General features: G+C 39.6%; 1 protein-coding gene across 3 annotated transcripts in view; it reads left to right on the top strand.

Annotated features, from left to right (window-relative positions):
• The window catches only part of EDIL3 (EGF like repeats and discoidin domains 3), a 274,546-nt gene that overhangs the window by 64,633 nt on the left and 183,067 nt on the right, over nucleotides 1–26,846 (top strand). For all 3 annotated transcript variants that reach the window (XM_054810468.1, XM_054810467.1, XM_054810466.1), the window contains exon 2: nucleotides 7,065–7,193. In XM_054810468.1, coding sequence (XP_054666443.1) covers nucleotides 7,065–7,193 — 129 coding nt within the window. The remainder of the gene's footprint in view (nucleotides 1–7,064; nucleotides 7,194–26,846) is intronic.

Below are 26,846 nucleotides of genomic sequence, written 5' to 3'. Positions count from 1 at the left end.
ATTACTTTAGGGCTCTATTCTAACCCTGAAAGTAGGGACACACTTTTACAGTATTGTACTATTAGACTAAATCCTAAAGCTTAAGTCAGGACTTCATCTTCACCCAGGATTAATGTTTCAGTCCAGTCCCTGAATGGTATTTGGACAAGAATTCTCTGTTTAGAATAATCTGATTTTCTTTTTGTAATGCCGTATCAGGTTTTCAAAAATCAGCTGGTGCATCCCTTCAGATTACAAGACTGGAAAAAGTTAAATGTTTAAATGTTTACGCCTAGTTTACACAAGTGTGTTTCAGTTGTCCTCCACAACTACAAGCTACAGCTTGTTTGAGTGCATACAGTCTCTTGATCCTAGAGTCGTTCAGAAGAAGCAGCAACTACCTCAATTTTCATGAGACCTATGATAAAATCATGAGTATATTATTCTGAGATTTATGTTCACTTCTAAGTTTTCCCATCCAGTTCATATGTGTACATTTAGAGTTGATGGTATTAGTTTATTCATTTTCTAAACCTTTTTAAACAGTTTGTAATGAATATTCTAGTTAGAAAGTTAGCTGAACCTTCTAGCTGCGTAGTAAGCAAATCAGCCTAGAGAACAAGTGGAAGGAGGTAGATGAGCTATTGGTATCCAGAAACTTTAACTTCCCTTTCAAATAATAAGGGATACAAGTTAATTATTCAACTGTAGGAAAAACAAATTAGCTGCCTCACCATGAAATCTGAAAAAACCAGCTTACAAATTTCTTAAAAGAACTGCAGAGCTCATCTGTTTTCATGTTCACATTTTGCATGTCTGCACAGATGTGTCTTCAATATGATTTATGGTTCTGCTTCTCAGTAGGGGTTTAGCTGTGGAGAAATAGATTTGAACTTGGACACCGTACAGATGATTCTGTAAATCAGAAAACTATTAAAGCTCTTTTTCTGAAAATTGATTTTAACATTAAACTGCTACTGGTAGCAAGTACTTTCTTAGTCTTCTCCTGTAGTTGCTCTTCTGGGCTTCAGAGCTGACCCTTATTTTTGCTATCCCTAGACCAAATTTCTATTGACTAGCTATTTTCTGGGCTTTTTATTCTTTGGTGCCACCTGGAGATTTCTTCTTTTTAATAACTTTTATTCTCATGAAAAAGAATAGCTATTCATTTTATTTCTTTAGAGGGGGCTTTGAAAAGAAGCCATATTTAATGTAACAGTGTAGGAAATTCAATAAAAATATAGCTGCTGTTTTAGGTAGGAATGACGGTCCACCTCTTCCCATCAATGGTGAAATCAAATGCTTGAGCTATGAAACACCCATTACATAGCATACCAGTAAAGAGTGTTGGACCTCCCTAACAACTTGCATGGCTAGCACCCTGAACTTGTAAATCATTACATTTGCAACTGTTTACCTGTAGATTTTGTCATGCCTTTTGTTTCAATGGGTGTCAGCATCTGCTTGGACTCTTACAGTATGAGTATGTTTACCTCAGTATCAGCTTCTGTAAATTTCACTACATCAATATGTAACGCACACTAGATGTGTTCATATTTATATTTAATGCACATTATATAAAAGAATAAATAGGGTTGACTTTTTCCATGCACACTTTCTGTTTCACAGAATAAACTCCATTCTTAAATTATAGAAGAAAATGTGCCCAAACACCCAAATCACCTTTCTTCTATCACTTCTTGCCTTCCAGTTTTGAAATCTTTTGAATCCATGCAATTTTTTGAAGACGTGTTTCTTTGTCATCATTTCATTGTCTAAAGCAAATGTCACTTACAGTAACACTTCTGCCAGAAATTGTAAAAGTTATCATTCTAGGTGATATGAGATACTCAAGGGAAATTGTATTAATTTCAGGCTAATTATTTTGTGCATAGGGACTGAAATGCTTCTCCCATGCTTAATTCAGGATACTATACCTTAGTGTTTGGCAGGTATTCCTATCCCAGGAGCTGTAAAGTTAAAGAGTAAATAGTTTTAAGTTTGAGTAAATAATTCTTTTTCTTTTCTTTCATTGACAAACATTAGTAAACTGCAAATTGATTTGCATATGGTAATGGTAGCTGACTGTTCTATGTGCTTCTACCACAAAGAATTCTTTATGAAATAGAGCGTCCAGGTGGTTGTCGATGGTACTTTTCTGTTTGCAGAGTGCATCTTTAGCCTTCATATCACAAAAACTGTTTTGATAAACTCTGAATTTCTGTTCTTGACAAGGATTGATGGGCTAACTGTTACCATCATGGTGTGCTGCATTATTTATACACAGCAGTTGACTTCCTTTTTACAGGTTGTCCTTTGCTGTCAAGAAAAGTGTTGCACTCTTCAGTCAAGAAAAGTGTTGCATTCTTCAGTCAAGAATCACGTAACATTTTGTGGGCTTTTACAGGATCAAAAAGTATGCTGTATAGAAGTGTAAAGTTCAACAAAGAGTGGATTTCCAATTTTTACCCTCCTCCCCACCATTACCTGCTTGTTGAAAGAAGCAATAGTTGTACATTCAGTATTTTGTTGAAAATAATATGGTTTAAGAGTAGTTATGTGAAGGTATGTCACGGAGCATGATGGACTTACATCTCCAAGGGTTTTTAATAAAAGAGATCCAGGGTCAATGATTGAGTTAATCACTAGGGACAAAAGCTGTCAGTCTTTAAAAAAGCCTAATTGCTACTAGAGAGCAAATATCTCACTATTTTATTTGATTTTTGATCTATGTATATATTGGTTTTTTTAGTTTGGAGAAGTAGGGAGGGTTCTTAATTAAAATTCTGAGTATGCATAGATCTCCACTTTAATTTTATTCGTCTTGCTTTTTTTATTCTTAACCAACCATGTTTTCCAAAGAGAGGATGGATAATTTGCTCAAGGACTTAGATGACTTAAGAATGTTCTGAAGAAACTAAAGACATGAGGAAAAATCAAAATAAAAATATCCCCCAAATTTAGTATCCTCTAATCATGTAAATGTTTTGTCTGCTTCTCAGTACAGTATGATCTGAGATAGTGTGGATTACATTTCTACCTTAACTCTTCCATGCGTTATGTTGTGGAAGAAGGAGGAAATATGTATGTGTATATACATATATATTTTATATATATATAAAATAAGCTACATATAGAACATCACTTCAAAGCAAGAGTCCCCTAAAAGAGGTAGATGCAAAGTGATCATGACTTCTGTCAGTCTAGTGGGGGGAACATGTGAGTATATCATTTGCTGATTCTGTTTCACAGATCCTTGCAACAAATTTTGATAGCTTGATGCAATGAGATTTTATTGTCTGAGATTTTCCTGAGGATGAAGTAACGGCAGCAATAGTTGTAGTACATATTTTATATACAGTCTTGAGACATACTTTAATGCTTGAGTAGCCATGTAATGAAAAGTACAGGGTTAGTCAGACATAGTAAAGGAAAACATGAATTATGGTTTTTATTTGACACTTGCATTCTTACTGGAGTCCTTTCAGAACATTCTAATAAAATACAATATTAATTGTCTTTTGATGCTTTTTAAATAATGGAGTTCTTTTTAGAGTGTTTGTTTAATTTACAGCGATTTGCGAAATTGCACAGTCTGTTGCACTAAAAGCATACTACCTATCGCTATGGAAAGTCAGCAGCACAGAGCACAGTTCTCTAAGAGTTACTATAAAGGATATAGTTCTTTCTTTGCTTTTGCTTTACTCTTCCATTCACCATGACTCTAAGGTTAAATTCTAAAACTACTGTTGTGTTAAAAGTTGTGTTGTATGCAACACAGTATTTTAATGGTAACAAATCCCTTAATTAGTTAAGACCAAGTGCACCCATATAAGCTTTTCTTATTAAGAACAGAGCCTTTAAAATAAAATTCTGTTCATCAAACTCAGTAGAATGTATAATAAATTAGATTTCAATATTTCAACATGAATGGCCTCTCAAGAGGCACAAAATGTAAATTGAGGGGAATATTGTTGATTCAAAGGTGGTATTTATTTTGTTCTGCACACTTTCACAGACACTAAGTCATAAATAAGGGTGCTAACATTTTAGGTGAGTTTTACTAATTTAAGTATGCAAATTTGAACAGCCTGGTATCTAGTCTTAAGCAGAATTATGGCTCACTTGTGTCTGTGCAGTTGCTTGTTTCTCTGACTGCATCATATTTGATGTCATACTATCGTATTATTTTAGCCATTGTTGTTCAAAGTGTAAATTTTCCTTTTTTAGCCCTCTTTAGCATGACCTGAATGAGACCAGCTAGGTAATTTCTTTTGTTGGAGCTTTTTTGGGGTTGTTTTTGGTCCCATTTTATTTCTGTGATACGATATAATGACAATTAAAAATTTATACCAGTGACTGACAGTAGAATTTGGGCCAAGGTGATGTGTCAAAAGAGCACTTAGTGCAGTTCTTTCCTCAGCATGGAAATAAATGACCATTGTTAGAGGACAGCATCTGCTTTATTAGTCCCAAACTGTAGGTCGGGTCATGTCACTTCAGACTGAAAAAGCCAACACGAATTTTCAGACAACTGAAAACTACACAGTTAAGTGTGCATACTTTGGACATATTACTTTCTGGAAATACAATGGAAAACTGGGTGGGTGTTCTGCTTGTCAGTCAATATAAAATTTACAAATGGAAACAATATTTTGTCTCTTTATCTTTCTTTTTCTTTCTTGCATTGCATAATTGAAATCAGAAGAACACTGAATCAGGAAACACATAGTAAAAATGTCCCCTCTCATTTTAATCAGAACATCCATACAGATTTGCATAATAAGTGCTCCTGCTCCAGATGCTATTTAATTTATTAATTTAATTAAAGGTGTGGGAATACAGTTGTCAGAACATTCAGTTAATATTAGTTGTTCTTTCACAAACAAATGCCTAAGCCCCCTGAAGTACAAAAACAAGCATCCTTTGCTACCCTAATAACGCAACGAGCACTGAAAATGAGAAGTCTTGACTTACTTAGATTCAGTTAGGAAGACAGATAATGTCTTATGCCATTGACTCTTTTCAAATAGCTCTACTTCTCCATCAGCTGGACAGTCTTCAAGACAAAACTGTTAATACCGAGAACATACACACATGAAGGCAGCTTAAAGCTGACAAATTAAAAATTCAATAAGATTAAAAATGACCCAGCAAACTAACTCACAACCAGAGTTTTTTGCACCTGATGCACATAATTCATAAAGGCAGTTTTGTACATCAGTTAAATTTCTTAAGTGACTGTTAGATTGGAATTCTCACACCAGGCTCTAATCTGAAGTCTGTGTGCCAGAGGTGTTGAAAACATTTTGAGTTCCCTTACCACCAGAATAGTCCAAAACATATTGTTATGTCAGTACTACTGGCATAAACAAGTGGATTTCTGTAACTCTTTACAGTTACATGGCAAAAGACTGGCCATTGTTTAATTTAGCATGCAAAATACTGTTCTTATTTTTTAATAATTATATATCTGCCAAAAAATTGTCAAAACAAAACTGTCCTGCACAAATTATTAGTATTCTAAAAACAATACTGAGCAATAGAGAGCACTCTGTCTTATGTGATGAAGCTTGAGATAAATAAAAAATGTATCTAAATATATATTTAATTATCTGAGGAAGAATATTAAATTGAAACTAACCAAAACCTAGAGTATTCTTTAGGATTGATTCCAATTGTCCAATCGGGAACAGGATGCAATCCTTATTTCCGTATATTTGTAGAACTGTGATAGCGTGGAGTCCTTTAAGGGTGTTAAAACAGGAATTACGAGAAATGAACAGACACTCTGTTCTCTTATATCTCCTCCTGAAGGCCGTTTCAAATAATATTGGATAGGAAATCACAGTCATATGTTGTACACACTGGTAGTACTGGAGACACGTTCAAGTTCTGAGCGTGTGTAGCAGCCCTGTGGCACATCTTTCTGAGTTTATGTCTTTCTGCTGTTGATCACCTCGACACTAATTGACTGAACAGGCTTTCTTCACTGAAGAGCAATTGAAGGATAAGCAAAGTCTTATTTATTTATTTATTTATTTATTTAGCATTATTTAAGCAGGCTGAAGCTTCCCACTGTGCCAGTGCTTGTCCTGTGTCCCAGGGAGTTTTAAAGCATAGTTGGTTCATTGCATAGCATAGTTTTGAAGCTAAGCATAGCTTTGTTTCTAACTGATTTGTTCCAATTCTGCAATCGAATTATGGGAGAACTTGATAAACCTCCCTGAGACATGGAGGGGACTGTTGAGGAGCACTGAGGGACTGTAGCCACTCAAGTCCTTTAGTGTCCATCCCTGCCATGCAGTTGGTGGGTCACAAGTCATAGTGACAGCCTCCCTAGGGGCACAGTGTGAGCAGACAGCACCTCTGACCATGCTCCACATCAAAAATCAATGACTGGGTGTAAACTTACTGTTAGAGTTAAATTGCTCAAAACACTTTAATGGATTTAGTCTGTACTGTCAAACTTTATCCTGGGATCACATATAATTGGCTGTCATGTGGCTGACATAAAGCCAGCATGCTGCTGGCCTGAATGCCATGCTCTGTGTTCAGCAGAAATAGAGCTGCATGCCAGTGCCAGATCTGGATCAAATCTGTGCCCTTGAGTGACTTAAGTGTGGAGCATGTGATGATGTAACCACAGCCACAGCTCTTTGCTTATGAACCAGGTGATAAGCCAACAGCCTAAATTGAAACCACCATTCAGCTTTATGTTGAAGGGAGCCTGGTGAGGTAAAACCCTGGGTAAATTCCAAGTATATATCCTGAATGACTTCAAATGAGAGAAAGAAAAAAAATATTTTTTGTTAGATTTTATTACTGTTTGCAAGTGAATAACTGTCAGTACATCCAAGAGAATCACATTTTATGGAGTAGAAGGCTAGGAGACGATGATTACATAGAGGTGTGCTGTTGAGTAAATATAAAATGGAATTAGCCAAAAGGTATTGAAAGGACATAGAAGTTGTCATTCCTTTTTATTCTTGGTTATCAGCAATCTGCCATACTCAGACATTGTGCATAACTTTTGGAGAGTTTTATACAGGAATCTTTTTTTTTTTTTTTCCTTTAACCCACAGGAGACATGTGTGACTCCAGCCCATGCAAAAATGGTGGCATCTGTCTGTCAGGGCTGGATGATGATTTCTACTCATGTGAGTGTCCTGATGGCTTCACAGATCCCAACTGCTCTAGCGTTATGGAGGCTGGTAAGTGCAAACTTTAAATGCTGGAATAGTTGTTTTGAGTATTCCGTTAGTCTTTGGCTGTGATTATGTCTACTGGTTGGCCATTGCATTGTTCATTATTGGTTTCTTAACCTTATCTCTATGTCATATTGTAATTAGCAGATAGTTAAAGCAGTATCTGAAAAGTGTATCTGCAGAACATAATCACTTAGAAAAGTTCAGTGCTCTACTTCACAAAGAGAAAAGATCACAGTTGTGACTTGAAGTAATCAACATTTCTCAAAGATCAATGTAATTAGATATTTCTATATATCTTTCTGCTGATCAATGTCCACTTAAAGCTTGGTTCCTGATAGTTTTATGCTTAGGTCCTGTGTAAAGACTAATTGCTTAAATAAGTGAAATTACAGAAACAGTTACAGTTTAGGAGAAACCAGAAGCTCCAAAACATCTGGCAGGTCAGGCCTCTGTCTTAAGAAAACTTAAGGAGAAAATTGAAGTGCAAGGGAAAAGATGGTAGACAGCTCATTGTGTCACAGGCTGTCTGATCATTTTTGATGGAGTAGAAGAGCCGCAAGGTGACCAAGCTCTTATATTATCCCAAAGAAAGTATAATAGTACATATGGTAGAGCAAAAAAATAAATACACGCTACTGTTTAAATAGGTACCTTTTCTACCTATCTCTTCCATGAAATTGTGGGAGTTAGGTTAGGAAGGTAAAAGATACAGAAGAACATTGACTTACAGAAGAGATGGCAGTGTCTCTTATTTTGTTCGTATTAGGAAAATACACAAAAGTGGAGGTTCTCTGGCAGCACCACTTATCTGAAGGCTTTGCATGCCCTGCTTGCATTTCTTCTGCTGACAGCCAAAGTGTTTGAAAGCAGTACGACCCTCCCAAGTATTTCATATCGTACGTCCGCGTCTGTGATTCATCAGTCTGGCTTACACGAACATGCTTCGGTCTGTGACAGCTGAGTAGTGCTCACATGTTTTGTTCCTGCCAGCTGTACTGTAAGACACCAACCTCAGGCAGAAAGGCAACACCAACAGCCTTGCTTCTGCAAATGTCTTGTTGAAACTATCACATCTAGGCTCAGCACCTCTCTAGCACTGCAACCATCCTGAATCTGTGTGGTTTTAATTTTTTAATAAATAAATAAAGGCTACGCAGGCGCAACCTGAATACACTGTTCTGGGGATTAAGTATATCCTTCTCTATCATGAGATAAAGCGAGCGAGACTTAGTCCAGGAACCCAGGGTTATTTTGGTTTTGTTTTCTGTTTTTGTTTTCTGAAAATAATGCTACGGTTGTTCTGGGAGTAAATTCTAAGTCTCCACAATGCAATTTTAAGGGAATTTGGATTTAATTTGATTTCCCTGAGGATAAGCTTTTTGCAGATAAATGAAGTAGTTCCTGTGAGAGAATAACCAACTTTGGTCGGTCACCAACTGCATTTTTTTGACTGTAAAATGTCATAGTAGCTGGTCATTACCTAACATTTGGAGTTGCACAAGAAACTGCTTGTTCCCTTGGTGCAGCCACACAAGAAACTGGAAGACATTGCCTCAGAATCCTGTTTTCCACCCCTTTCCCTACCATTTTTCTGCACGCTTGAAGGGTCTGAATTCATCCTACAGCTATATATCATGCTACCCTAAAATGGCCTTGACATGGATTTACTGCAGGAAGCTTTTGAATTTATCATGTGCTTGGTTGGCAGGAAATTGTGCATAACTGGGAGGATGGCGGTCATGAGTGAATCTGGGATAAAAGTATATTGTGATAATTGCCACTGTTATTTACACCTAAATATTAATAGGGATTTAAAAAAATACATACGTACTTAACTAAATTCTTCAAACACTTACACAAAATCTGAGTTTGGTAAACAGAGTAAAGCATAAGCAAATAGAGAGCTTGAGAATATCTGGTAATCACAGTGCCTAAGCAGGCAGAATATTACATTTTTAGTTTGCAGTCCAGAGGGAGTATCTACTGGACAACACTGGTTAAGTAAAGGACTTATTAATATTCCTGTATTAGCTAATATCCAGAGTGTTAATTTAATCTGTGTTTGTTCTGTATGATTATGGACTGCATGTATGGACTCAGAGACTAGCCATTCCTTTTGGAAAACTTTAAAAATAGTTTTAAAAATAATCTATTATTTTTTAGTAAAGGCTGTCTGAGGCTTATTCAGCATTTTATTTCCCTACATAGAGTCATATAAACCACAGAAAAAATGGCATTTCAAGATAATATTTTGGTTCTTCCTATGAAAATGATGATGAGTAGTGTAAGCTATTAGTCAGACTCCATTAATTCAAACACTGGAGTATTTCGAGTAAAACAATCAGTCGAAAGGTGGATCTGTGAGGAGCCCAGCAGTGCAAGACCCCGTGTGATCACTTTTACCAAGAGTGTTTATTAGCAGATGTAGGATTGGAGAAGGAATGCTAACAAAGGTTACTTCTCTTTGGCTTTTTAATGAGTTACTGCCCAAAAGCTATTTCTTTTAATCCTTAGTATCTTAAAAATGTTTCTTGACAATTTCCTGTGTGGTTGAAAACACTAAGCTGGTTGAAAATTAGGCATTTAGGATGTCAGGAGTCACTGAGTAAGAAGAAAAGAGGAGGGTGGGGGAAAAAAACCAACACAGAGAAGAACCTGTGTCAGCCTGTCTCCCCTTGAAAGGGCTGTACAGCAAATTTGGAAAGCAGGTGAGTGTTCTGTGCGGCCCTCTCATTAGATACTCCACTGTTGATCTCTGGAGACTAGCTGGAAAGTCACAGATTTTCAAGGAACATACCTCGGACAGGAGGATTTCACAGTAAAGAGTAACAGGCATTTTATTTAACCAGGCATTAAAGTGGGTAAATGCAAAAACAATGCCCTACAGATAGGAAGTTACAAATTCATGTAAAGGAAAAAAGATAGATGCATAAAAGCACATAAATGTCAGAAGATTAAATATTCAGGCAGAAGTCTTAGGCAGAAGTTGATCAACAAAGATTCAAGATAATTTGGGAGCTGTATGAACAGTTCAAGGACTTAAGAGTGTAACTCTTGATATTATCTTAATAAAACTAAGATGTAAAATAACCCAACATGATCATAGCACCTTATTTCAGTCTAAGAAAATTCATTATTGCTGTTTTTTTCTAAATTTACCCATGGGAAATCCTGAAATCCTGACCCCTCTGCCATACCTCTCCACAATTTTCTGATCCTGTAACTTTGAGTTTTTACATTTTTGTAAAATGTTTGTAATAGTAATTTCTATATTTTAAATTACTAATCCTGTTCCGATCCTACTCTTTCTCTAATGGTAATCCTGCCTTATTTTCTGTGTTTCCTTATACTAAATACTGTACATAATCATGCTAAAAGAGTTGAGATTAGACAATAGATCTATAATATCACCCTATTTGTGCAGCCAGGTGATTTCAATGTTTTGTGTATCCTAACAGATTCTGAATATCTCATATACTGGCAGACAATAAGATACAAGCAAGCAGGAGAAACGTACATTGTCATTCTTTTCAGTACAGCACAACTTCCAGTGAGGTAGAAAAGGATTTAGCTAAACAGTTAAGAGTAAAAGGTAATTATATCAAGCTTCCCAAATAGCGGAATGTTTCCCAAAGATAGTAAGTACACTAATGGCCTGAGTTACCTCCTTAGCAGACTCCTATCTATATCTTTGGAAACATGAATTTTAGCCTAGATTGAAAAAAGATTCACATGTAATTAAGGTAGGTATTAGAATGCATTGCAAACAAGTGGACAGACTTTACATCATTTAAATAAATCACATGTAATTCTCAGAAGCCATGTAAATTACAAAAATACCATAAACTACAACTGTTACATAGAATTAATAGAAGTCTTTAATACATAATGTTCAGGAAAACTATTAGCATGCATCCTAATCAACATGTGTAGTTGATGAAAGAAAAATAGCTTAGTCATGAGGAAGCAATGACAGTGCTTATTGAAATAAAACGGGGGGAAATTTTTTTTACAGAAAAATTATTCCTGCTTTGTTTGCTGTGTGCTTAGAGAAAAACAGGGAGAGAAATATATAGAAGATAAAAGTTAAAGAAAGAGCAGCTAAGTTTAGTATGCCATAAGGCCACCACAATATGTACCATAAGTGACCATGGTTCATGGTTCATTGTTCATGTTTGAAAAATGAGCAACTTCTTAAAACTATTCAGTTTTGATCTTCCAAATCTGAAATTCAATAGCTGTCTGGGAGGATAAACTGGTAAATGTGTTTAGTTGGTGTAGTAGAAAAATAAATGATGTACAATGACAGGGAGAGTAAAGGAGCCACGAGCACAGTGGAGAAGAGCTGGGAATAATCTTCAAAGCTGTATTCAAATAGGCTGTTGGTTCCTTTTGGAACATGTCTTCACCTTTTGTGTCAGCTCTCAATACTCACTGAGAGGAGCTCATTATTGAAAAACATGGTAAAAATATTTATGTGCATTTTAGAAGGGTGGGAAGGCAAGTTAATCGTCTTATACACATAATACAGGAAACTTGGGTCTAAGTGCAGCATGGTGGCTGAGAGAAGGGAGGAGAGCTGAAAGGAAAAAGATGCCAGTTTTGCATTACACATTGATTCTGCCAAGTGACTTAAGAAGTGAGTGTGAGGTTCCTTGTTTATCGCATTGAAATGTTTTCTCTACTAGTTTAGTCTTTCCAGTATTCAAAGGAAACTATTTCTTTAACAGCTACTGTCTCTGAGCCTGGGATGCAGGAATCAAAGGGGTTCTTCCCTTTTGATGTTATTAAATAAAAATTCAGTAAGATGGATTAGAGCCAGAGTACTATGATCTGTTGTTGGCTTTGTGGCTTTCTTTGTACAATCTAAGTCTCTACGTTTGCTGTCCTGACCACTGCACTGACAGGACAAAAGCTTGTCAAAAAATTAGTAGGGGTAAATTTCTTTTATTGTTTTCCAGTCAGTTTTTAATGCCATCAGTGGATATGACCGAATGATTTTAAAGGTGGTTTTATAGCCCTGCAAGATGTGATTTTTTAAGGAAGATTGTTCACACCATGCATTGAACATATGTACTACCGGATTTTCTCTCTAAGGTAGAAATAATGAAATGAATCCCTTCTTACAAAAGAATTCCAATGGCTTAATGTCATCTGTATCTAGTATGCAGTTGATATGAAGGTAGCTGCCTTAGCTCTAAATTAGGTAGCCTGAAATAATGCTAATTAAAGCACTGGCAATCACAAAATCAGAGTAGTTGAGGATAGCAGGCACTTCTTGAGGTCCCTAGTTTAACCCTACTTCTCCAGGGAGGATCAGGGGTGCAGGGTTCTCAGGGACATGTCCAGTTGGGTTTTGAATATTGCCAAGGATGGAGACTTCACAGGTTCTCACAGCAATCTGTGCTAGTGTTTGATCACCTGCTGTATTGTGTCTGGCTGGGATGGAGTTAACTTTCCCCAGAGCAGCCCTCACAGCGCTGTGCCGTGTATCGGTAGCAGCAAGGTGCTGGTGACACACCGGTGGTTTGGCTGCTGCTGAGCAGTGCTGGCACACACCAAGGCTGTCTCTACAACATTTCTCCTGTGGTGGGGTGACCCAGGCTGGAAGCCAGGTGCTCCCCAAAGCTGCTCTATCATTGCCCCTTCTCAGCTAGACAGGGGAGAGAAAATGTAACAAAAGCCTCGTGGGTCAAGGTAAGGGCAGGGAGAGATCACTCACCAGTTACCATCACGGGAAAAACAGACTCCACTCAGGAAAAAAAAAAAATTCACCTCATTTATGACCAAGCAAATCAGAGCAGAGCAATGAGAAATACAGCCAAAGCTTAAACCCCGTCCCCCCAGCCCTCCCTCCTGCCCGGCCCAACTTCACTCCCCGTTTCTCGCCCTCCTCCCCCGCAGCGGCACAGGGGGACGGCGAATGGGGGTTGGGGTCAGTTCCTCACATGCTGGCTCTGCCGCTCCTTCCTCCTCAGGGGGAGGACTCCTCACACTCGGCCCCTGCTCCAGCCTGGGGGCCCTCCCACGGGAGACAGTCCTCCACCACCTTCTCCAGCGGGAGTCCTTCCCACGGGCTGCAGTTCTTCACCAACTGCTCCAGCGTGGGTCCCTCCCACGGGGTGCAGTCCTTCAGGAACAGACTGCTCCAGCATGGGTCCCCCACGGGGTCACAAGTCCTGCCAGCAAACCTGCTCCGCCGTGGGCTCCTCTCTCCACGGGGCCACAGAGCCTGCCAGGAGCAACTGCTACGCATACTTGAGCTCTGCTTCCTGGGAAGTGGCTGGACATCACCTGCTCACGGGAAGTAGAGTATAAATCTTTTTTTTTTTCCTTTGCTTCTGGGCATGGCCTTTGATTTTGCTTTATTAAACTGCCTTTATTTTGACCTACAAGTGTTTTTCCATCTTATTTTTCTCCCCTCTCCCCTGTCCTTCGAGGAGGGGAGTGATAGAGCGGCTTGGTGGGTACCGGGCATCCAGCCTTGATCAACCCACCGAACCTGCACAGTGAAAAAACAAGCAAGCAAACAAACCCCAAACCCCCAAATATGTTTAAGGAGAATTTTGTGAATTTTAGTTTCTGCTCATTATCTTGTCCTGTCACTGAGAAGACCCTACCACTGAGAAAACCACGGTTCTGTTGTCTTTATTTCTATAAGACTTCTCCAAGCTTAACAGTTCCAGCTCTCTTAGGTGCTCCTTATATGTCAGGTGCTCCAATACCTAAATGATTTTAGGGAAATAATCACATCCCTTAGTCTGTTGGAAGTGCTCTCCCTAATACAGTACAGTACTCATTGCAGATTGCCCAGGATACTGGGAAACTGAGTGTGGATTCCAGATTTCAACATCTGCTGTCACTGCTGTATGTGTAGTGTCACCCAAATTGACTATATTTATTTCTATCATGACAGAATCTACCTAAGTGACTTATTCACCATGTTTCTTATTGCCAACACAGAGATATATGTTATATGGCTCTGAGTTCTTCAGTAAAGTGTTATACTTTGCTCTTGATACATACTTGATACTCTTGATATTATTATTTGAAAAAATTGCTAATGAAAGGACTGACTGTTTATCTTTTTCTTCTTGAAAATAATTTCAATTGTTCTGTTGGTATAAAGTGAAACAGCAGAAGGGTAAGTTGGACCTGTGTCTATATGAATAATCAGGTTTCACGGCCGAAGGTTAGTCTATTCTGGGAAAAGAGTGAGCTGGAGTGGGAGAGAGGGGTGTAGAAAACAAGCTCTTCTCTGCTGGGCTTTATCTATGACACCTATGTTTGGATACTGTGCTGAGTTTTTCCTTGTGGGCAAAAAGGGAAAGTACTAGTTTGCTTGGACAATAGCTTATTGCTGCAGAACTCTTTAATAATGTCCAGTTTTCCACTTCTGAGCAATGAAAGAAGTTGTTAAGTGGAGTCCTATCAGCATGACGCCTGATTAAAATGAAGCTGATTTTCTGTGAATCTGATTTTTTTTCGTTGGTTTTAGTGGGAAATATCCTCAAGGTATTTGCTAAACTATTTGAAGGGTACTCTTGTATTACTTTCATTATGATTAGAATTTGCAGTATGAGTATGCACTACTAAATTTCCTCTTAGTAAGGCTGTAGCAGTTGTATGTTCAGTATGTTGAGGTCATTTCTCTGTGTTCTGTTCTGAAGTCTATGGCCTATAGTTTCACATCTTTGTTACAGCACTGTTCTACGTGGGATTCACTATAAAACAGATTTTTAAACAGGAACTATCACACAATCAGGGCACTTGGCTCATTAGGAGATGTTTTCAAACGTTAGAGAATTCTGATGAACGGTAATCAATGGATATTAATAAAAATAATTTGACAAATTAAGTCTTAACTCTTCATTTCTGGGTAGCCTGAAGAGTGCATACTACACAGAAATCTGGATTGAGTAAACTAAATGCATGTAAGCAGAATGGCTTAATAAACAATATTAAATGCAGTGCAGAAGATGTTGTAAGTGATGATTGCACAGTGTTTGTGCCAAAACCATTCCTTTTGGTGTTGATTGCTAGTAAATCTGTTGTGAAAATATGGGCTCAAGTCAAAATTGATGAAAATGCTAAAATAACGGATATTCATAGAATCATAGAATACCAGGTTGGAAGGGACTTCAAGGATCATCTGGTCCAACCTTTCTTGGCAAAAGCTCCATCTAGGCAAGATGGCCCAGCACCCTGTCCAGCCGGATCTTAAAATTATCCCATGTTGAGGAATCCACCACTTCCCTTGGGAGATTATTCCAATGGCCGATTGTTCTCATTGTGAAAAATTTTCCTCTTCAGTCCAATCAGAATGTCCCAGGAGTAACCTGCACCCATTATGCCTCATCTTTTCCATGTGGCTGCTTGTAAAAAGGGAGTCTCCATCGTCTTTGTAGCCACCTTTTAAGTACTGGAACATGGTGATAAGGTCTCCTCTAAGCCTTCTTTTCTCAAGGCTGAACAAACCCAATTCTCTCAGCCTTTCCGTACACGGCAAGCTTCCCAGTCCTTCGATGATCCTGGTGGTCCTTCTCTGCACACCCTGGCAATGTTGTTGTAGTTCTCAACAGGTATTCATCTGCCTTTCCATCTCTAGTACTCTTCACTTTTGGTTTTGAGCAGACTCAGAAGCTCGCAGTTAAGCCAAGGGAGTGTCTTGCTCCACCTACTTTCCTTACCTTTAAAGGGGATGAACTGTTTCTGTACCTGCAGGAGAGCATTCTTGAAAAACTCGGCAGGACTCAGTAGCTCCTTTATCCTCCATGGAAACTTCCCATGGAATTTCTCCCAGCTGAGCTCTGAGTGAGCTGAAGTTTGCTCTTCTAAAATCTGAAACTTTTTTCTTAGTACTAACCTTCAGCATGCTCAGCAGGATCCCAGACTCCAGAATATTGTGATCAGAGCAGCCAAGGCTATCACTAACCGAGATATTACAAAGCAGGTTTTCTTGGTTTGTGAGTAGCAAGTCCAGCAGTGCCTCATTCCTGATTGGCACATCTAACATTTGCATGAGGAAGCAGTATTCTACACATTCCAGGAGCTTCAAGGATGACATGTGAGCTGCTGTATTGTTCTTCCAACAAATGTCTGGGTACTTGAAGTCACCAATAAGAACAAGGTTCTATTGACCCACAGCTTGCTTAAGTGACCCAGATACTGCTTCATTGGCCTTATCGTCTTGGTTTGGAGGTCAGTAGCAGATATCTACTGTAAGATCCCCCTTGGAGATGACCCCTCTGATCTTGACCCAGAGGAATTCAATACAGCTTCCACAATTGCCATAGTTGACTTCTATACATTCAAGGTTCTCCTTAACATAGAGCATGACTACTTCTCCTCTTCTTCCCTGCCTGTCTTTACGAAACAGCCTATAGCTATCTATCATGATCCTCCAGTCATGTGAGTTGTCTCACCATGTTTCATTTATTCCTATGATATCATAATTTTCTGACTGGACACAGAGCTCCAGTTCCTCCTGTTTGTTCTCCAGTCTGTGTGCATTGGTATATATACTCTTGAAGTGGCTGGTCTTCTGATTTGCATCTTAGGAGGCAGCTAAGTAACATTTGTTGGTGCTCTGGTTGGCCAGGCTTATTCCTCAGTTGATTGCAATGGTGTGAGTGTTGCCACTTTGGACCCCAGACCATCGAGTCCTTCAATTTAAAGCCCGCTTTACCAAGTTGATGAGCTTGCTGCCAAAGATTACCTTGCCTCTTTCAGACAGGTGGATCCCATCCCTCCCTAATAGGCTACAGTCGTTGAAGAATGTCCCATTGTCATAAAAGACAAAACCCTCACAATGGCACCAGTCACGAAGCCAGAAGTTCATCTGCATTATGCGTCTATTTCTGGTTGCCCCCTTTCCTCTAACTGGTAAAATAGATAACTTGGGCACCAATACTTTTTGCTTGCACCTCCAGAGCTTTGTAGTCTTCCTTGATTCTGGCCAGGTTCCAGCTTGTGGTGTCATTCGCACCCATATGAAAGGCTAGCAATGGATAGTAGTCTGTGTGCTTAAGAAGTTGTGGCACCCTCTCGGTAACATCTCGGACTTTAGGTCTTGGAAGGCAGCATACGTCTTGTGACTCCCTGTCAGGTCAGGAGATGGGTACCTCGGTGCCCCTTAACAGAGAGTCACCCACTATGATCACTCATCATTTCTTTTCACAGTATCCACTGTGCACTGGTGGTACAGTTTCTCCTTGCAGACCTTGCTAATGGATGTCTATAGCTGTTAAACCTGGTTTTGGTTGTAATGCTGGAGGGTGGGGACTGAAGCAGAGTCCTGCTTTTGTGGGTCACCAGGGTCTAAGGTGCTTGATTCTCTGAGGAATCCGCCACAGGAGCATGATTCTGAAACCACTTGTCTATCTCCGTCTCAGCCCCTCCAATACTGTGCAACCTTTTAACTGTTTTCTGCAACATGGTCACCTGACATAACAAGATCATTGACCTGTGGACATCTTGTGCAGGTACTTACCTTTTCTCCAGAAGAAGGGTCTGGGCACTTAACTGCAACCTACCATCTGTACTAAGTCTCCTTCCTTACCAATTCCATCTGAGTGGAAGCATTAGACATCTGAGGGACTTTCTCTGTAGCAACACTGGTTTTAGCTCTGAGGCAAGTGCCCACCATTATGGCAGAGACCTAGAGCACTTCCCTGGGCTGTGGGCCTACAAGCAGGGTGCACAGCCCTTCTCACGCACCCTTCTGCGCAAAGTGCTGCGTCTTCTAGATTGGTATTTGCTTGTCCTGTTCGCAGCACTCCTGGTCACTAGCACTCCCTAAAGCCATTTAAATCTCCTGTGGTTGTTCCTGGCAATGCCCAAGCCACATCAGCATTTAAAAATATTACATCAGCATTAGTAGATTGGGCAAGTAATCCTTGAAACACTTTTCCCTTAAGTGATACATAACTATGTTCATTTAGATTGGAGCTAATATTTTATTAAAAGAACCTCTATATCCAAGTACTGAAGCTGAAATTCATTAGGATAGTATCACAGAATCACAGAACAGCTGAGGCTGACAGTGACCTCTGGACATCACCTAATCTTAATCCCCTGCTCAAACATGGTCAACCAGACCATGTCCAGCTGGGTTTTGTCTCCATCTGAGAGGTTGTGATGGAGACTCCACGACCTCTCTGGGCAACCTTTTCCAGTGTTTGGCCACTCCCCCAGTTAAAAAAGTGTTTTCTTGTGTTCAGGTGGAATTTCCTATCTTTTAAGTTGTGCCCATTGTCTCTTATCACTGGATACCACTGAAGAGTCTGATTCCATCTTTACACCCTCCCATTAGGAATTTTTATACACTTGGGTAAGATCCCCCTTGAAGCTTCTCTTCTCCAGGCTGAGCAGTCCCAGCTCATGCAGCCTCTCCTTGTATAAAAAATGCTCCAGTCCCTTCTGCATCTTTGTGGCCCTTTGCTGGATTTGCTCCAGTATGTCCATGCCTCTCTTGTACTGGGGAGCCCAGAACTGGACACAGTACTGCAGATGTGTCTTACCAGTCCTGAGCAGAGGGAAGGATCACCTCCCTTTTCACCTATTGCCAATGATCTGCCTAATGCAGCCCAGGATGCTGTTGGCAATTGAAAAAGGTGGTTAATACACTCTTGGTTTAGTCAGAATGTATCTTTTATAAAGTATTTTGAAGTATATGACTAATCTGAAAAATCTGCTTAGTACCATTTTTCTCAAGATGACCATCCACAATATTTGTAGGTAGTGGAAAATTTAATACTTTTGTGAAAAATATCCTGTCACATAAACCCTATCCTGAAAATGATATTACACTTCTTTCTTTTCCATTTGTTATTTGAAAGTACAAACTGGCAAGGAATGAGTAGTTGTAGTCACACACTAGAGCATTTGACAAAAGAGCAGTGGAACATATTGAGGGGATATTTTATGCATTTTAGTCTAATTAAAAAGACAAATGAAAAACATCCAGGCTCTTGTTGCCAGCACTACTGCTCAAGTTGAGACCTTGCAAAGATAAATAAGGTTTGTGAGCATGGGTTGGTCTGCAAAACACATCCTCAGCCCCTGTTTTCAATTGGAGGGATGAAGCGCTCAGTAGTAGATCATGTTTTGATTAAAAGCTCCAACACCAATACCAAGCCTTGCATACAAAAATGTTAAGAAAAGCATGCATGTAGTTGAGGTGTGGAAATTAGTTGGAAATTCCAAGTATATAGAGTCTACTAAAGGTGTGGTGCTCCAGAAACAAGACGACATGCTGCAGATCAGACCTGCCTGAGCAGTGGTACTGGAAGGGAGGCATCTTCTATGAGCCAGGTCCATTTCCACTGAGTTCCTGTCTGCAGCTGGCCAGGATTTTTCACCCCTACTTTAAGGGGTGAAGAAGAGATAGAAGAAGGGATAGAAAAATATGAGTGTTTCCCCTAGTAATGTGATGTGTTTGTGGCCTGATATGTTTTAAACTGGCTTCAAACAAGTAGGTAGAATAAGCCAACTATGTTTTGCCAGATCTGCCAGTAAAATAGGCAGCACATAAAAATCTGTGGAGACCTTACGTTAACAGCCAAGGAAAACTGCTCTTTGGATAGGCACTCTAACGTTGTCTGGAAAAAGAACCCTGCAAATAATTCAGCCACTTTGAAAGAAAGAGGTCTTGGTGGACAACAGCTGTAGCAGATTAAAACAGCTGAATCCAGTATATGACACAACAAGATCTAATGGAATAAATATTCTGGTACACAACTTTATGCATATTTCACATCCATTAGTACCTCTGAAGTAGTCCAGGTGCCCGTGAGACTTGCTGACATTGCTGCTAGGCTGTTTGTAGTGAAGTTCCACATTCTGTTGACTTTTTTGTTCAGTGTTGTTTATTTTTGGCTGGTGAGGAAAGATCTGGAGGTCTGTAGTTTATATAAGGCCATGCAAGCACTGGTCAGAACAAAGTGGAATTTTCTGCAGAGTCTCATGTTATGCTTTTCCGATGCCTATCAGCTGCAGGCCAGACTTGGCCCGGTCCTGGACTCCTTCGTTCTACATAAGCTTGAAGAGCTAAGTGTTTAAAATAGCTGTTTCACCACTTTTTTTTCTTTTTTTTAATTTGTGTGTTTAAAAACATGTGAAACATACATGTTTTATTTTTTAAATTACTAGTAGATTGTTAGTACCCTTAAGAGAGTTCCTTGTATTAGATCATTTTTGTATGCATGCCATTATCTTTGCCAGATATTAAATCAGAGATCTGTATGTTCTTACCTGACTTAAGAAATTAAGAGTTGCAGAGCTTTTTATATTTTTGAAATACACTACTCATTAAGAATTATCAGTAAGGCTCAGGGATTAATTACTGTTTTGCTACAGTGAGGTGGTAGCTTTATAGATTCATTTTCATGTTACTTTAATTTCTTGGCTAATGTAAAATAAATAGTTCTGATGTTTTTGAGGAGACCAGACAAACTAATTTCTCATAAAATTTAGACTTAAGAAATAAATGTTCTTACAGTACCACTCCTGTTCGTGTTCCCGTTTTATATATAAATAGTGTGCTCCTGGATTTTTATGCAGAAGGATGTGACTCAACAGCATGGAAACAACTTACTAAAATAAAAATGCCAGAAGGAGGCTGATTCTTTAGCTGAAAAGGCAAATTGGTCTTTAATGAGATGATAATTCTGGCATCCTAGGAGATTCAGATTAGAAGATTTTAGACTTCTTAGGCAAAAATGATCTGATGGAAAACCTGGTGGTGTTCAGGTTAATGCAACTTCTAAACACAGTGCAGTTCCAGAGTACAAGAAACAAAAATTAAAAGCTGAATATTGAAACCTAGAGACAGATGGACGTTACTATTGTTTCTTTCTTTTCCTCTCTTAAGTTATTTTCCAGATGTTTTTTGCAAAACTATTTATATAAAGGACTCATTAAGCAGAGCAAAATTCATCATGATTTGCTATCACATTTGATTACCATTTTCTTCCCGTGTATGTTTACTTACTTAAAATAACAAATTAGGGAAATAAAGAGGTGCAATAGTTCATTGTATTGGGGGGCAAGGTTTTGGTAGCGGGGTGTTACGGAGATGGTGGCTTCTGCAGGAAGCTGCTCGAAGCTTCCCCCATGTCCAATAGCGCCAATGCCAGCCAGCTCCAAGGCTGAGCCCATCAGCAACGGTGGTAGCGCCTCTGGGGTAACATATTTAAGAAGGAAAAAAAGAAAATGACCAAGAGGAATTGTAGCTGGAGAGAGGAGTGAGAAGATGTGAAAGGAAGAACTCTGCAGACACCCAGGTCAGTGCAGAAGGAGGGGAGGAGGTGCTCCAGACACCAGAGCAGAAATGCCCCTGCAGCCCCTGGAGAAGACCATGGTGAGGCAGGCTGTCCCCCTGCAGCCCAAGGAGGTCCATGGTGGAGCAGAGATTCCCCTGCAGCCCATGGAGGACCCCAGGCCGGAGCAGGTGGAGACACCTGAAGGAGGCTGTGACCCCGTGGGAAACCCACGCTGGAGCAGGCTCCTGGCAGGCCCTGTGGCCCCGTGGAGAGAGGAGCCCACGGCGGAGCAGGTTTGCTGGCAGGACTTGTGACCCCGTGGGGGACCCACGCTGGAGCAGTCTGTTCCTGAAGGACTGCACCCCGTGGGAGGGACCCATGCTGGAGCAGTTGGTGAAGAACTGCAGCCTGTGGGAAGGACTCCCGCTGCAGAAGGTGGTGGAGGACTGTCTCCCGTGGGAGGGCCCCCAGGCTGGAGCAGGGGCCGAGTGTGAGGAGTCCTCCCCCTGAGGAGGAAGGAGCGGCAGAGACAGCGTGTGAGGAACTGACCCCAACCCCCATTCCCCGTCCCCCTGTGCCGCTGTGGGGGAGGAGGGAGAGAAATGGGGAGTGAAGTTGGGCCGGGCAGGAGGGAGGGCTGGGGGGACGGGGTTTAAGGTTTGGCTGTATTTCTCATTGCTCTGCTCTGATTTGCTCGGTCATAAATGAGATGAATTTTTCTTTAAGTTCGGTCTGTTTTTCCCGTGACGGTAACTGGTGAGTGATCTCTCCCTGCCCTTATCTCGACCCACCAGCCTCTCATGATATTTTCTCCCCCCTGCCCAGCTGAGGAGGGCAGTGACAGAGCGGCTTTGAGGGCACCTGGCCTCCAGCTGGGGTCACCCCACCACATTCATAAACCCTTTTTCTTATGTCCAGTAACAATTATGCTCAGAAGCACAAGAATGAGAGTGCCCAAATGTTTCTCTGAATAAATGTAATCTTTCTAACCAGGAAAAGTTGCTAATAGTAGCTCAGAAATTTATAACCGCTCTGTAACTCTGTGGGGTCTGATGCCTTTGTATGATCCTTCCCTTTGTATTTAAAATCTCTATTAAGTCATTCGCTTAAAGATGCAAAATCTGACCTTTGCTGTTTAGCACTCCATTCCAGATGCAAAATTCTCTTAAGTGTTTAAAACAATATGGAATAATGTATCTACTCTACTCTCTTACCATTTTTTCTGTGCCGTTCCAGAATACTAAATGAGGTTGTTAAGATTTTAAAGTGGAATATATACAGCTAGTAGTGTCTTTAACAAATATACCTTGTTCTTAAATATGTTAAAGACTGAGAACTGTTAGTAGAAGTGAGGACATCTCTGAACGTAGAATCGTGGTGGTGTACACCAAATGAGATTTTTATTTTCCTTTTTTCAGCAAAGGAGTGCCCACAGAATCCCATTTTACCTGGGTAAGGGGAATAACTAAGTGTTTTAGATCTTAATTGGTTTGGTTTATTTTGTTGTTAGTTTTTGGTTTGTTTGTTTTGGGTTTGGGTTTGGGTTTGTTGGTGGGGTTTTTTTTTTCAAAAATAGGTGTAATTACAGGAACTTCCTAATAAGTTTATGGTTGAAAGTTTATCCTATTAGGCTACTGAGTAAATGCAGGATTTATTGCAAAGAGTAAACAAAAGAGGGGAATTATACAAGGTAATCTAATAAAGTGGGAATCAGAATTTGAAAGACCAAAGTTCATTATCGAACTTCTATGAAGATTATCAGTCAAAATAACAGGAAGAAAAAAGCCTTTTCAGTTCTCAGAGAAGTACTTTTATTCGATAACCCTTCAGCGTAAGTTAATGAGATGTTGGGGTAATCTGGATAATGAATGAACTGAAATGGTGCTGCTGTATCCCAGCTCCAGCTGGCTCAGAAAGAGCCATTGAGAGGTGTCTCACCATTCTTACCTCATGGCAGGGTAAGGTCAGCTTTTTCTCTGGACTTCTTACTATTTAGTCAGACCTGCCTAAACTGCACCAGCCCATGTCAGCTGTTACTAACCAGGCTGAAGGACGCCACCAGTTCTTCTCCTCTTCCTTCATTTACCTAGTAAATTGTCTGGCATGGTTGTTTTGGGGGTGAAAAGACACTATGTGCCACGTGCTTATCTTTACGTGCACCCATGGCTGCTGGATCGTGGCACACATGGGGAGAAGTACAGCCACTCCAGTGTGGCACTGGGTGTTATTCAGGATGGGTTTTCACGCTTCAGCTATTAATGGCAAGATGAGTCAGGCTTCCTTTTTGTTTCATTTTCTTTTAAATTTGGCCCCAGAACAGATAATGAGGACTTAAGTGAAATGCTGAGTAAATGAAGCTTATGAATAATTTCATTTAGAGATACTCAGAATTTTCATGTTGTATCACAAGTGTATAGCTTTCGCAATTTGATGATGCTATAAAATAATGATTAGTAATAATTCAGTCATATTTATGTTATAATATTAATGACCAAAATGATTAGGGCATAAGATTCTGTGATAAATTATGATTGTAGAACCAATATTTCAAATGTATCACTTGAGCTGAACACCTGCTTGAGAATTACCATTGGACCATGAGTTAGGAGAGTCAATATGTTATTTCCTATGTTTAAAAAAAGTAGTCAATGAGATTAAAACTAATATTATCAGCCGGTTCTCTCTGACTATATCTGTAATATTGGAATATTAATTTGAGATGCAAACTCTTCAGTCATCCATACCGTCTACATTTTGAATCACACACTGGACTGATTCCACTGTAAACCAGGCAATTCCGAAGTTTGGAAAAGCATCTGCAAAGGGTTTACTTGGACATGAGCTTGATTTTTTTGTATCTGAAACTAGAAAGGGTGAAGTAGAATTCAAGCTACATGATTTGGTGAAGCCACAGTTCAACTTCCTTAGTATTTATGATGCTATTCAGCTTATGTGTCTCTTCATGCATAATTGGTGCAAATATGCATGGTTCCATTGTTCTGATCTATACTTTCAACAAATATCTAATTCAAATATGCATGAATGCATGCAAAAGTTTTAATGTTTTTTTCAAATGGATGAGTACAAGACATGCATATATAATCTACTTTGTTTATCTGTCCATATGCATAAAACTCTGACACCCTACACTTATTCCCTCCCCCTTTCCTTAGAGACTAACAGGGGTGGTCAAAATAGCCTCGAATATTTCGATTTGCCATACAAGCATTTTCTACATAGAAAATGGGATACAAATCCTCATGGAGATGCTCCAAATATTGCATTTCAATTCATATACCCCACTTTCTTGCCCTCCCTCTCTACATCAGTGCATCCACAAAAACATGTAGTGTTGCAGGAAGATGTGTAACTGTCCTCTGGGTAATGCATTTGTTATTCCTTTTACCCACCAAAAAAAACCATGGAAAGAAGTACAAATTGCAGCTGTTTATCCCATGTAACATGCCTCACTTAGGAAGATGGTGTTAGCAGCAGTGTGCATGTGCATGGATTCAGAGTTTCTGTTTCAGAGGCAAAGTCCAAGATACCTGTAAATGCCAGAGTCCTTGCTCTAAATTCTAACTAGTATGTTTTGTAGTTCCTCATGGCTTTGAACAGCAATAACTATTTGGCTTCTGTTGAACTATGTTTCCTCAACAGGTGTTCCTAGATACAAGTGTAGGAAAAACGAGAGGAAAGAATAGCTGGTACTGTAGTAACTGTCTTAAAGTTAATTTTTCTTCTAAACACACTCAACAGTTTTCACGGAGTCTGGTGCCTGTTATGGTGTAAACAGAAAGAAGACAGAAGTAAAGTTTCTCTTGTCCACCCAGGTATCTGTGTTTCTAACTGGAGTGATGCCCATGTTGTGCAAAGTGCTTCACTCTTCAATTTAAATCTGGAAGAAAAAGAGTTAGCAGTACAAGACAGACAAAGCACTACCCAGAATTGAATTGATTCTGCTAAATAAGGGGAATCTGTGACAAATCAATGTCAGGTACTCTATAGTAGCTTAGAGGTTTGCTGGTTTCTTCACTGTACCAGAGGAGGACTGGTTTTTAACCTGAGTTGCAACACTGCCAATTCAGTTAGCTGTTAGAGGTCTGCCAAGGTGTTTGCATCCAGTTAGAAGCTAGCTCATACAAAGTATATTTTTCAAACACAAAGGAATTTTTTTTTCCAAATGCAGTAAGTAATTTCTAATATCTATTTAGAAAAGAGACTATTAGAGACTATTAAGAGACAAAGAGGTACGAATGGTTTGTTGTGAAAAAAAAAACAGAAGTGGTATAACGGCATGCATGTAAAAAGTTAACAAATGATGCAATGGAATGCCAAGTATTGACATTTATGTATATATTCAAACTGTGAATTCTTTTGTTGTTGTTTTATCTTTTAATTCACTCCTGTGTTTGTAATGCTAACCTTAGGAACATTTGATGGCAATGACCTGATCTCATTTCAAACCTAGTCTAAAAGCAACTCCACCTTCACAAGGCTAAATGAATTGGTTATGAATCAACAATTAATGTGCTTTATAGAAAACAAACTAAACAAAGCAAAGAAAAAAAATTATGGTAGTCCCCAAACTGCCAGATGTGCTGTAGCAAAAGCCACCAATGGGGAAAAAATATGAGCTAGGTATAGTCTCATTCTCCTTTCTTTCTCTGGTCTGGGGAGTTGTGGGAGAGGTTTGATTCAACCATATGAAGAAGGTGTTGCCGTGGGATCTTGGGGGAAGAGAGCACTGCTTATCCACTGAGAGAAAATGGAGGGTGTGGAGGTTATTCTGAAGAAATACCTGCATTCCTTGCTGTAACTCATAAAGGACAGTTTTGTGGCCTCTGGCAGCTTCACCTATGCCTATGAAGTTGCACCAGGGGGGTCAAAGAAAGTCTCTTCAAAGTTATTCAGCTGCAACATTCAAATGCTGCTTCCTGTTGAGTGTTTTGCTGTGTGGGTGTCGCCGAGGCTTTTCACCAAGATGTGGTGAACAATCATGTGCTTTGATTTTATGTCAGATGGAGAAAGACGGATGTGGTGATCCTAGAAACAGTGTGCCATAAGATGCAACGCATGGTAAGTGCCAAGAAAAAGGGTAGCTGAGGAAAAGGTAATGCATTGCAAGAAATGTACTGGAAAAGGAGAACTGAGATTTTTTTAAGTCCGGTTCTTCTCCAACATGATAGTAACATATGCATTCTTTAAAAGTCGCGTATTTCCTAGTTTATTTGCCAGTTGTAGTGACTAAGAGTTTAGGAAGAGTGAAAAGCTCAGTTCCAAGATGTTTATGCACAAACCAACAAGTTGCATTTAACTAAGGTGAAAATTAGATTCTCGCTGAGAACCTACAGTGACTACAGACATCAGTATTTTGGGGCTCAGTGGAATA

The sequence above is a fragment of the Grus americana genome, chromosome Z (genome assembly GCF_028858705.1).
Source record: "Grus americana isolate bGruAme1 chromosome Z, bGruAme1.mat, whole genome shotgun sequence".
NCBI classification, from domain to species: Eukaryota; Metazoa; Chordata; class Aves; order Gruiformes; family Gruidae; genus Grus; species Grus americana.
Note: the sequence above shows the minus strand (reverse complement) of the source record. Positions and strands in the feature narration are given on the sequence as shown.